The sequence below is a fragment of the Bison bison genome, unplaced genomic scaffold, assembly GCF_000754665.1.
Source record: "Bison bison bison isolate TAMUID 2011002044 unplaced genomic scaffold, Bison_UMD1.0 scf7180017864280, whole genome shotgun sequence".
In the NCBI taxonomy this organism is placed as follows: Eukaryota; Metazoa; Chordata; class Mammalia; order Artiodactyla; family Bovidae; genus Bison; species Bison bison.
In genome coordinates this window covers 7,782,993-7,794,806 of record NW_011494852.1, presented here as the reverse complement: position 1 = coordinate 7,794,806, position 11,814 = coordinate 7,782,993, and the positions used below count along the sequence as shown (strand labels likewise).

At 50.3% G+C, this 11,814-nt stretch overlaps 2 protein-coding genes across 2 annotated transcripts in view; both read left to right on the top strand.

Moving 5' to 3' along the window:
- The window catches only part of BLVRB (biliverdin reductase B), a 17,148-nt gene extending 15,489 nt beyond the window's left edge, over positions 1–1,659 (top strand). Inside the window, exon 8 of the mRNA XM_010849238.1 lies at positions 1,396–1,659. Coding sequence (XP_010847540.1) covers positions 1,396–1,553 — 158 coding nt within the window. The 3' untranslated portion in view covers positions 1,554–1,659. The remainder of the gene's footprint in view (positions 1–1,395) is intronic.
- A 2,086-nt stretch (positions 1,660–3,745) lies between these two features.
- On the top strand, positions 3,746–8,055 carry SERTAD3 (SERTA domain containing 3). The gene is made up of 2 exons (XM_010849237.1): positions 3,746–4,754; positions 6,800–8,055. Exons 1-2 carry the CDS (start codon positions 4,551–4,553, stop codon positions 7,400–7,402), a joined length of 807 nt encoding a protein of 268 aa, XP_010847539.1. The 5' UTR covers positions 3,746–4,550; the 3' UTR covers positions 7,403–8,055.
- Positions 8,056–11,814: the final 3,759 nt, after the last annotated feature.

The following is an 11,814-nucleotide window of genomic DNA, read 5'->3' as shown; positions in this document are numbered from 1 at the left end:
ATGTGTGTTTATGTGAATACATGTGTAGGGGCTTCCCAGGTGGTACCAGTTGTAAAGAATCCACCTGCCAATGCAGACAGATGTAAAGAGACATGAGTTTGATCCTTGGGTTGGGAAGATTCCCCTGAAAGAGGGTATGGCAATCCACTCCAGCATTCTTGCCTGGAGAATCCCATGGACAGAGGAGTCTGGTGGGCTACAATCCATGGGGCTGCAAAGGATTGGACATGACTTAAATGACTTGGCACACAATGTACATGTGTGATCATGTGAATATGTATGTAGTGTATATACATATATTTTTTAAATGTGTGGGTCTACATTGGCACACTCTACTCCTAAAACCTCTTCGTAGGCATCTTCCAAGAAGAAGTATTTGGAAACAAACCCCAGTACGGTTATTGCACTAAGGGAATTGACATTCACTCTATCACATCATTTAGTATCCACTCTGTACTCAGATATACCCAACTGCCAAAAAGTATCTTCCAACCCTCCCCTCCCCTCAGGATCCAATCCAGGATCATGTGTTTCATCTAGTTGCCATGTCACCTTCAGTCTGGAACAATCCTCCATATCATTTTTTTTAAATTATTTTTTAACATGAAACATAACAGGCAAGGTGTCTTTTCTTTTTACATATATATCCATTCTTTTATTTTTAAATTTATTTTTAATTGAAAGATAATTGCTTTACAATATTGGTTTGATTTCTGCCATACATCAACATGAATTAGCCATAGGTGTACATATGTCCCCTCCCTCTTGAATCCATTCTTTTTAATATTATTTTTATTATGGTTTATCCCATATGTATGTAGTTCCCTGTGCTAAATAGTAGGATCTTGTTGTCCCAGATATCTTTTAAAATATTCCACATTCTAGATTTCTGTCATTACAGAAATTTCTGTCTTACAGGCTCAGATTAAATAATTTTGGCAGGAATGCCACATGGGTGACAGTGTATGTTTCTTTCCTCTTTTTTTTTTCTTTCTTCAGTTTATTTATTGGGCTGCTCTGGGTCTTCCTTTCTGTGACCTGGCTTTCTCTAGTTGCAGCAGGGGGGAGGTACTCTTTGATGCTTGCGCTTCTCTTTGCAGTGGCTTCTCTTGTGGAGCATGGGCTCTAGGCTTTCAGGCTCCGTAGTTGTGCCCATGGGCTTAGTTGTTCTGAGACGTGTGGGATCTTCCCAGACCAGGGATTGAACCAGAGTTCCCTGCATTGACAAGCAGATTCTGAACCACTGGACAACCAGGGAAGCCCAGCGCTTATACCATCTTCTACCATCTGGTCTAGGCACTCTGTAGACACCCTGGGATGTCATTGGTGTGATCACAAGTTGGGGGAGAGGAAAGGTCATCTGCTTTACCTGGCCCCTTTGTCTTTACCTCACAGGAGACCACCCGTTGACTGGGGCCTACACAGTGACCCTGGATGGACGAGGGCCCTCGAGAGTCATCTCCAAACATGACCTGGGCCACTTCATGCTGCGCTGCCTCACCACCGATGAGTACGATGGGCACACCACCTACCCCTCCCATGTGTATGAATAGGGCTCTGGCCCTGTCCCAGGAAGACAGCATCCTGTGAAACAGAACAAAGGAAGGGGGCAATAAACCTAGAGCCAAGAGCTTCAAATTACTCTAGAGGATCCACAGCTATCTGAGTGTCTCAGTGTCTCTGTCTGCCTCTGTGAGATTTTCTGGGTATTCATTCATTCATTTCCTCTCTTGATTCTGTGCCAGGGACCCAGTGGTGACTGTGTGGACCTAGCGGTGACACTGCCCTCACAGATCTCACAGTCCAATGGGGAAGACAGTCCTGCCCCTGACAGTGACAACACAGAGTGGCCACAACTCTGATGGAGGAAGCACAGAGGGCTGAGGGACCCAGCTTGAGGAGCAGACAGGGTTCTGTGGAAGAGCAGATGTCCCACCTGAAACCTGATTTAGTGAGAATGAGCCGGGAGAAGGTTCTAAGACATTATGACATTCTAGGTAGAAGATACCACTTGAGCCAGGTGACTGAAGAGCACATGGCACCTTTGAAGAACTTAAATCTATCCCCTACAGTTAATAACACTTTGCTTGGAGGAGAGGGCTTCCCTGGTGGCTCAGACGATAAAGAATCCACCTGCAATGCAGGAGACCCAATCCATCCCTGGATTGGGAAGATCCCCTGGAGAAGGGAATGGCAACCTGCTCTGGTATTGCCTGGAGAATCCCATGGACAGAGGAGCCTGGTGGGCTACAGTCCATGGGGTTGAAAAGAGTCGGACATGACTAAGTGACAAACACTTTCACTTTAGCTTGGAGGAGAAGCACAATCAGCCCCAAGAGGGGCTGTTCAAAGGACACGAAGCTGTTCAGAATCTTGTAAAAAGTCTAAATTTCAGTCTAAGGTGTGCAATGAGTGGAGCAGGGGAGACGCAGGGTGGGGGCACATTCAGATTTGTATTTTATAAAGCTTTCCTTGGCAACTGTGTGAAGATGGATCAGAGGATGAAAGAGCAGAGGCTGGGAACCTAAGTGCCCAGAGGTAGAGAAGGGAGAGTGGGTGGGAGAGAGTCTTGAGTGGACAGTTCCCTGGCGAGGGGAAGGATACATCTAGGAAGAAGCCTGGGGTTATATCCTGGAGATGGGGTTCTAGTGGTGTCACCCTGTGAAGGGAACCCTGGAGGTGCAAGTTTGAGAGGAGGAAGGGGAAGAATTGCCCGCCCCCCCACCTTCCTAAACATGTCCCTCTTTGGAATCTACTCTCCCCAACCTTTGTTCCCCAGAGACACCTCTCCCAGGCCTGAGCAAGACACTCCTCTCTCCCTACCTCCAGCCTCTTCCCACCTAACTCCCAAATCTCTGTCCGTCCATACCCCACCCCCAATCCATTCCAATCCTGCACTTCTGCAAACAGCTGGACAACTTGGTTAACAAATTCCAGCCGGTGAGAACTGGCCTGAGGAGACTTAAACCTTCCTTCCCTGGAGAAAACTGCCTTCCCTTGGTGAGAACACGTAGGGATGGGACAAGGCTGGTTCAGGCTTTCACAGCACTAGGACTGTTTTATTTCTGCCCTCTTATGTCTTTCAATCACATTGTCTAGGCATTTTACAAACTTTCACTGGGTACCTGTTTTGTGTCCAGCCTTGTGGGAGGTGATGCTGTGGCCCAAGCAGTGGGAGCCTGAGATAACCTTGGTATATCAGAGGGTCCACAGTCTAGATAGTGACAGCCCAGGGCCAAGATGCAGTGGCAGGAGCAGAAGAGTCAGAGTCCAGATGGGAGAAACAACACAAGGACACCAAGGGAGCCCAGAAAAGGCCCCAACCCATCCTGGAGCTTCAAGGGGGGCTTCTGAGAGAAGGAATCCTTTGGAATGAGTTTCTGATGAGAATTTTGGGTTCTGGGAAATGAGGGTGTGTTTCCAGAATGGGGACGCAAGTTTAAAGATCCAGAGGCCTCTTCTTCCCTTCCATTTCTGAGTACTTGCTATGTATCTACGGAGAAGGCAATGGCAACCCACTCCAGTACTCTTGCCTGGAAAATCCCATGGACAGAGGAGCCTGGTAGACTGCAGTCTGTGGGGTCGCTTCGAGTCGGACACGACTGAGCGACTTCACTTTCACTTTTCACTTTCATGCATTGGAGAAGGAAATGGCAACCCACTCCAGTGTTCTTGCCTGGAGAATCCCAGGGACGGTGGAGCCTGGTGGGCTGCCGTCTATGGGGTCGCACAGAGTCGGACACGACTGAAGTGACGCAGCAGCAGCAGCAGCAGCAGCAGCAGCAGCTATGTTTCTGGGATTGTTGTAGGCACTGTGGATAAAGCAGGGAAGAAAACAGAATCTCTGTGTTCTTGGTGGTGGAGTGCACTTGAAGCCGTTTTAGAAATACAGAAAGTCAGAGCGTGGCAGGATTTTAGCGAGCAAGCAGGAGTTTGTATCTGGCCAGACCTGAAGGGCTTTGAGACAAAAATGAGATTGAATTTTGTCCCCATGACAGTGGGGAACCATAAACCAGTCTCCAGCAGCAGACGTGCCACCCTGACAGCAGAAAGACGGGGCATTGGGAAGACTCATGAGACACCACCAGAAGACAGGCCGGAGAAGTCCTTATAAGAAGAACGCTTCGGGTAAAGTGTGAGGGGCAGGACAGGGGAGGTGAGGGGCGGGGCTACGATCGCCCAGGCAACATAGGCCGCGCCAAACTGTTGGCTGATCGTCAATGCGTCATCCTCCCCGCTGCGTCCGCCCTCTGAATCCAATGGGCGCGGTCTCAGCGAGACGTTCAGCCCCTCCCGCCCCGAAAGCGGGTTGGAGTGGGGAATGCCAGCCACCTCTTGCTTCGCGACGCGGTCCTGGCCTGGTATAAAGGGATCGCAGAGAGCAAAGATGACAATCTTGGAGCGAAGATAGTAGCTAAGTTAAAGGAAAGTGCGTTGATGTGCCCTCCACTCTGTAGAGACGTGGCCCCGGCCAGCTAGTCGGAATCCTTTAATTGGTCCGCGAAGCAAGGGAGGGGAGGGCGGGTGGGGCGTCTCCTGGCGACTAGAGGATGGCCCCGCCCAGCAATCCGCGCCCCGCGGCCGGCAGGACTCCAGCCAATCGTGACTCGCGGCTCGGCTCCCGGGCGGAGCTGGGTGGGCCAGAGACCAGGGTGAGAGGCCCGGGGGAGGTGAACGAGGCCCCTACCCAACGCTGGAGGGTCGCTAAGCCGCGGGCGTTCCCGGAGGTGGTGGTTGCGAACCTGGCAGCTGAGGTGAGGTGTGGCTACCTGGCTTGGGATCTGCCTTGAGTTGAGGGACGTGGAGGCGCTCCCTCGAGAGTTGTGGAGGCGGGGTATGAGCGAGAGTAGGGGGCGCAGATTCAGGGTGATAATAGGGGTTGAAGAGAGGGTTTAGGGACCGGGGTTTCGAGATCCTTGCACGGAAGACAGAGTTTTGGGGTTGGGGGACAAAATTTTCAAGTGGAGGAAGTTTGAAGCTGGGAGATAGGGTGTTTGGAGAAGCGAGAAAACTAGAGAAGGAAAATTTGGGGTAGGAAACTAAAAATTAGGACAGTTCTGGTCTCTGGGACAGGTTGAATTCGGGGCTCTAGTGTTTAGGGAAAGGTGTGAGGGGCTGGGCTGGGATCCTGGACCTTTGGAGAAGCGAGAGAAGTAGGGGCAAGGACTCTGGGTCTCCCAGACGCAGTGTCGGAGAGCGGGTTCTGGGGAGAGTTCCTGTCGGGTCTTGGAAGTCACAGTGGGAGACAGGAGATGAAGTCGAAAAGCGTTTCAAAGACGGGAGAATAGAGGAACGTTGACGGGAGACGGTCTAGTAACTGAGATACTTAGTGTCCCGAACGGAGTGAATAGGAGCGCATTTGTAAGTCTTTGAGCGTTGTGCTGGGGTCCTGGGTCTCTGGGCCCGAGAGCAGCCTGAGTGAAGAATCCAGGACCTTCTGCGATTCCAAAGGGCCGGGAGAAAGCAGTTTTAGAGCCAAAGTCTGGAGTGGGGGAGGGGTGTTCAGGGCGTGGAGCTCAGACCCGCAGCCCAGGAGGCAGCGGAGGGCGGGGCTTGGCAATCGTCAGGCAGCTGGACGTCCGGGTTCCCTTCCCCCACGTACCTTGGGCCCCTGTGCGCATGCCCCGGGGGGGGCTGGGCGGGGAAGGCTAGTCCCTGCGGCATGCGGAGCCCTCCGGGGGTTGTAGTGCTTGCTCAACGTCAGTTCGTGTACCTGGTGGCTATTGGCCCACATTTCCCAGAAGCCCCTGGGCCAAATTGGGGCGTGTCTGAATGCTGAAAGGGGAACCATATAGGGGGCGGGGCCTGTAGAGGGCCGAGATCTGGCTGGATGGACTGGTGGAGGCGGGGCTTGGCGTGAGTCAGTTCTAGCAAGTTTTCCTGTGGGGCTCGCCCAGGGGGAACCTGAAGGCCTCCGCAGAGGGAATGAGAGAGGCCCCATACCTTGTCGTTGGGCACGTTCCCAGTCAGTAAGGATGAGGGCATGGACAGAAATATCTTCCATGTGGAAAGAAGCGTCTTCACAGATAGGTGCCTTAACAGGGCTCCAGGTGGCTGGAATGTAGTAGGCACTCAAAAATATTTCATAAATAAATAGCAGTTAACTCTCGTTCATTGAAGTGCGTGATGTCACATTACTTCCCAAGATCACACAACTGAGCAGTGTGAAAAGCAGAATTCAGACCCAGGATTCTTTGCTTCAAGGCCATAGCTCTATGCTCAACACCTGTCTTGTATCTGTCACACTTGAAGAAAAGAGTATTGTCGAAAGAACAACTTTAAGATTTAGGGGGACTTGAGTTAGGATCCTCATCTTGCATATGAGGAAATTTGAGTCTCAAGGAGTTAAACTCACTGAGGCAACACGGGCAAGTAAGTGGGATTCAAACCCAGCTATATTTAAGTCCAGATTTTGGTGTGTGTTTTTTTTAAATATTTTTATCTGTTTATTTGGCAGCATTGGGTCTTGGTTGACGCATGTGGATCTTCTGTCTTCCTTTCAGCATGCAAACTTTTAGTTGGGGCATTGGGATCTAGTTGCCTGACCAGGGATCAAACCTGGGCCCCCTACACTGGGAACGTGAAGTCTTAGCCACTGGACCACCAGGGAAGTCCTGAGATCTAATTTTCTTAATCACATTCACTGACTCTTCTTCTCAGCCTTGTGGGACTCATACTATCTTAATTTATAGATGCAAAAACTGAAGTTTGGATCATTACAAATCAACAATAGTCATACTAGAGATTTGGGATTTGAATTAGCCCTGCTATGTCTTATTTACCCCTCCTCTCTCCCTAGGGCATCATGGTAGGAGGCTTGAAGAGGAAGCACTCAGATCTGGAGGAAGAAGAAGAGGATGAGAAGTGGGACTGGAGTCCAGCAGGCCTGCGGAGCTACCAGCAAGCCCTGCTCCGCATCTCCCTAGACAAAGTCCAGCGAAGTCTAGGCCCCCGAGCACCCAGCCTTCGCAGGCACGTCCTCATCCACAACACCCTCCAGCAGCTCCAAGCGGCGCTTTGCCTGACTCCTGCACCTGCCCTGCCCCCGGAGCCCCTCTTCCTGGGCGAGGAGGACTTCTCGCTGTCGGCAACCATTGGCTCTATTCTCCGGGAGCTGGAGACCTCCATGGATGAGACCGAGCCACCTCAGAATCCAGCAGCTCCCCCAAGCCCCCAGAATGAAGTGCTTCCCCAGCCCGATCCAGTCTTCTTAGAAGCTCTGAGCTCCCGGTACCTGGGGGACTCAGGCCTGGATGACTTCTTCCTGGACATCGACACATCCGCAGTGGAGAAGGAGCCTGCAGTGGCCCCACCAGAACCTCCTCACAACCTTTTTTGTGCCCCAGGGTCCTGGGAATGGAATGAACTAGATCACATCATGGAAATCATTCTGGGATCCTAAAACTTTGATGGGGGGCAGGGGAGGGCTCCTTCCTCATCCCAGCCTTGGTGGGATGACTCCCTGGATGCAATTCTGTGTGTGTGTGTGTGTTTTGATGGGGCCTCTAAGCAGTGGCCTCCTCTCCTCCCACTTCAGGGTTCCACAAATTGTCTTGCATGTGTGTGTGTGTCTGGTTATCTCAGCCTTCTGTGAAGGTGGGTCTTCCTGAATTAATTTATCTGTTCCAAATGCCTTAATGAGACTCTGTTTCCGGGAGTCTGATTTCCCACTTCCACATTTCTTCTGCCTTTTCCTCCAGTTCCGACTCCCCTTGTGTCACTGGGGCCTCAGGGAAGATAAGCTGGGCCTGTCAAAGGATGACAGGGATGTGCTACCTGGTTGCTATGGAAACCCAGCCTCTGCCTCATGGCACCTCCAGGTAGTGGGAGAGGCTGGCCTCCTCCCCCAGGCTGAACCCCACCTCCTTCGCAGGACCCCAGTCCCAGCAGCCTCCTGATTCATGACCAGGCCGGACCACGTGCAATAGGGTGGAAACCAAACTGCTCCATGCCGCATTATTTAAAAGAAAAGCGGGTTTTGTGGTGTTTTTGTTTGTTTGTTTTTTTGATTGTTTGTAATGATTTTTTTTTTTAATAAAAGTATTTTGGAAGGGGTGATATTGCCTAAAGTTTCTTTGTAGGTCAGTGGGAGGGACCTGGTGTCCTTAGGGGCATGTACCCCTTCCCAGTCAAAGTTGGGGCAGGTATATTATTAGATACAGTATTTATTGAATGTTAAGACCACTAACATTATTGAACGCTAAGAGCACTGTTCTACCTACTTTATTTGAATTCAGTCATCTTGTCCTCATGATTATACTGAAATAGATACTCTTACCACATTTTACATAAGAGGAGGTTAAGGTTCAGAGAGGTCAAGTCATTTGCTCAGAAGAATAAGGACCAAGGAGCTAGAACTCAAATTCAGGCTACCTCCAGAGCCTTCTTAACTATTATATTCATTGCTGCTTTGTAGATTTAGACTCCCCAGCCACATGCTGGACACAGGAAGGAGAAACTGGGTCACATGAATTAACATGTCAAAGGATAGGGCTCCCGGACACTTAAAAGTCAGCCCTTTGAGACTTCCCTGCCTGTCCAGTGGCTAAGACTCTGTGCTTGCAAGGCAGGGGACTCAGATTCAAGCCCGGGTCAGAGAACTAGATCCCCCATACCACAACTAAGAATTCAGCGCTGTAACTACAGATCATGTATGCTACAACTAAGACTTGGCACAGCCAGATAGATAAACATAAATATTTTTAAATGAAAAAACTAAAAATCAGCCCATTTATTTTGTAGGAAATGTGCTACAGAGGCCCAGAGGAGAATGAAAATGCCCAGAGATCCCCAGCACTAACAGCAGATCTTTCTACAAAACTGTTGGCTAGGAAGTACAGTCCAGGCTAAAGTAAATGGTTCCAATGATTTATTTAGGAGGTGCAACCCCAGGCTGGCAAGAGTAGGGGAAAAGAAGGGAGGCCAGGGAAGATGTGATGTATACTGCTGCACTGGCTAGGCCTCCACAGAGACCTTTGAAAACATGACAACAGGTAAGCTTATGCTGCATTTAGGGACTTTTCTGGAAAGGATACAAGGAGGAACCACTTGTGGGTGTAACATGCAGGGAAAGGAAGGGGATTTTGCCTTTGCTTTCTGGCTCAAAGCCAGATTCTCACCCTGAGAGAGGCATTGCATTTACTCTGAAAACAGTTGGGTAACTGACAGGTGGGTGCCAATCCGGAGAAAGAAAGGAGGTAGTCAAGGGGATCAGAAGGCACATGCCCATGTCTGACTCCGACTTAAACCTCTAGGTGACCTCTTGCTCACTCAGTCATGTCCGACTCTGCTACCCCATGGACACAGTCCTCCAGGCTGCTCTGTCCATGGGATTATCCCGGCAAGAATACTGGAATGGGTTGCCATTCCCTCTTCCAGGGTATCTTCCCAACCCAGGGACCAAACCCACATCTGCGTCTCCCGCATTGGCAGCCAGGTTCTTTACCACTGAGCCATCGGGGAAACCCACACTCGGAATAAAACCCCAATCCATGCAAGGCCTGACAATCTTGCACCTAGCTTCCCTAGTTTTAGCTCTGATTCTCCTCCACTCCTCACACAACTCCAGTTGACCCCAGGGCTTTTGCACCTGCTGTTAACTGCCCAGAGGACACTTCCTGCATAAGTTCACCCACATAAATGTCTCTTTCTTGGAGAGGTCTTCCCCGCCCTTCCTAGCTCAATATGTCCAGGTGCACCCCGACCCCAACCCCACTTCACATTCTTTGACTTTGTTAGTAGTACCTTGTGCTCAGTCACTCAGTCATGTCCGACTCTTTGTGACCCTTTGGACTGTAGCCTGCCAGGCTCCTCTGTCCATGGGGTTTTCCAGGCAAGAATACTGGAGCGGGTTGCCATTTTCTCCTCGAGGGGATCTTCCCAACCCAGGGATGGAACGAGAGCCTTTTGCATCTCCTGCATTGCAGACAGATTCTTTACCACTGAGCCATCGAGGAAGCCCTAGTAGTACCTATCTAATCTCAAGTTATTTATGACCTCTTTATGGTTAGGCTTCTGGTCTGTTGGAGAAATCTTTCAGAGGAAGGGGTTGGGTACTGCACAGAACTACCCTTGGCACAGGTGGGCACTCAAATTTTTTCTTTTTTCTTTTTGCTGTTGTTGAGAAGATGAACTCCCAATCTTGAGATAGCCAAACGTCCCTGCCACCTCTCTTGACTCACCTCCCCCACACCATTTTCTGATGCTCTTCAAACACATCACGTCCCACCCTCAACACCTGGAGTAGTATCTGCCTCATTGAGTGATCATGCAAAGTGTGTAAGAGGGCGCTTGCTGCACACCAAAGATTCCAATAATTGCTCAAATTTACTGAGTGCCTATGTGGACCTGGCACTCTTCCAAAAACATGAACAAAATAGAGTTCCCACTCTCATAAAACATCATCGTGGGAGAGGCTGAAATATACACTGAAATAAACAGTAAAATGTAGTCTGTCAAGTAGTGACAAATGTTACAAAGAAAAAGCAAGAAAGTGATGGGGATGTTGTTATTTAGATGGGAGGCCAAAGAAGGCCTCACTGACAAGATGAAATTTGAGAGGGACCTGAAAGAGTCGAGCCGTGATCTTTGTGAATCTGTGGGGATACAATCCCTAAAGCAGGAACAGCCAGTGCAAAGGCCCTGTGGTCAGAGCATTAGTTGAGAGTTAAAAGGACCATCTGGAGGGCAGTGGGGCTTCCCAGGTGGAGCTAGTGGTAAAGAACCCATCTGCCAATGCAGGAGATGTAAGAGACTCAGATTCAATCCCTGGGTTGGGAAGATCCCCTGGAGAAGGGCCTGGCAACCCACTCCAGTATTCTTGCCTGGAGAATCCCATGGAGAGAGGAGCTTGGTGGGCTACAGTGCATGGGGTAGCAAAGAGTCAGACACAACTGAATAACTTAGCAAGCATCCATGTGGCTGGAGTAGAGAGAGCAAGGAGGCAAGTACTAGGAGACAAGATGACAGAGTTTGAGGGGGCAAGTCCTGTAGGGTGTTGTAGAGTCCCGTAGGGAGGGCTAGAGCTTTACCCCGAGTGAGATGGAAGGCAAGGCTGGCTGTGCAGGAAGGAGACTCACTCCCCCCCCCCATTCATTTATTTAATTTATTTATTTGGCTGTGCATGTAGAGTCTTTAGTTGTGACACACCAGATCTTTTAGCTACACCATGGGAATTCTTGATTCCAGCATGTTGGATCTAATTCCCTGACCAGGGATCAAACCCTGGCCACACGAATTGTGAGCAGGATGTCTTAGCTAGGAATCACCAGGAAGTCCTCGGACTCACTTTTACATGAACTCTCTTTGCCCTAAACATACAGGTGTATGCTTAGTCGCTCAGTCGTGTCTGACTCTGCGACCCCATGGACTGTTGCCCACCAGGCTCCTCTGTCCATGGGATTCTCCAGGCAAGAATATTTGAGTGGGTTGCTATACCCTCCTCCAGGGGATCTTCCCAAACTGGGATCGATCCCAGGTCTCCCGCATTGTGAGCGGATTCTTTATTGTCCGAGACACCAGGAAAGGCCAAAATCCCGCGTTGCAGGCGGATTCTTTATCGTCTGAGCCTCCAGGGAAGCCCCAAAATACAGGAATGATGAGGAATCGTGGAGTTTTTTAGGACCACGGTGAGGCCAGTATGAGGAGCACCTCCACTTTCCAGATGATCAAACTGAGGCTCAGAGAGGCCCAGCTACAGCCGTCAGAAAACTGGCGGGAGAAGTGGAAGGGCTGGCCCCGCAGAGGGAATCGGGTCCCTGAGGGCAGAGTCCGCGTTCCGCAACCTGCCCTCCCGCCTCGGACCCGCGTTGGGGG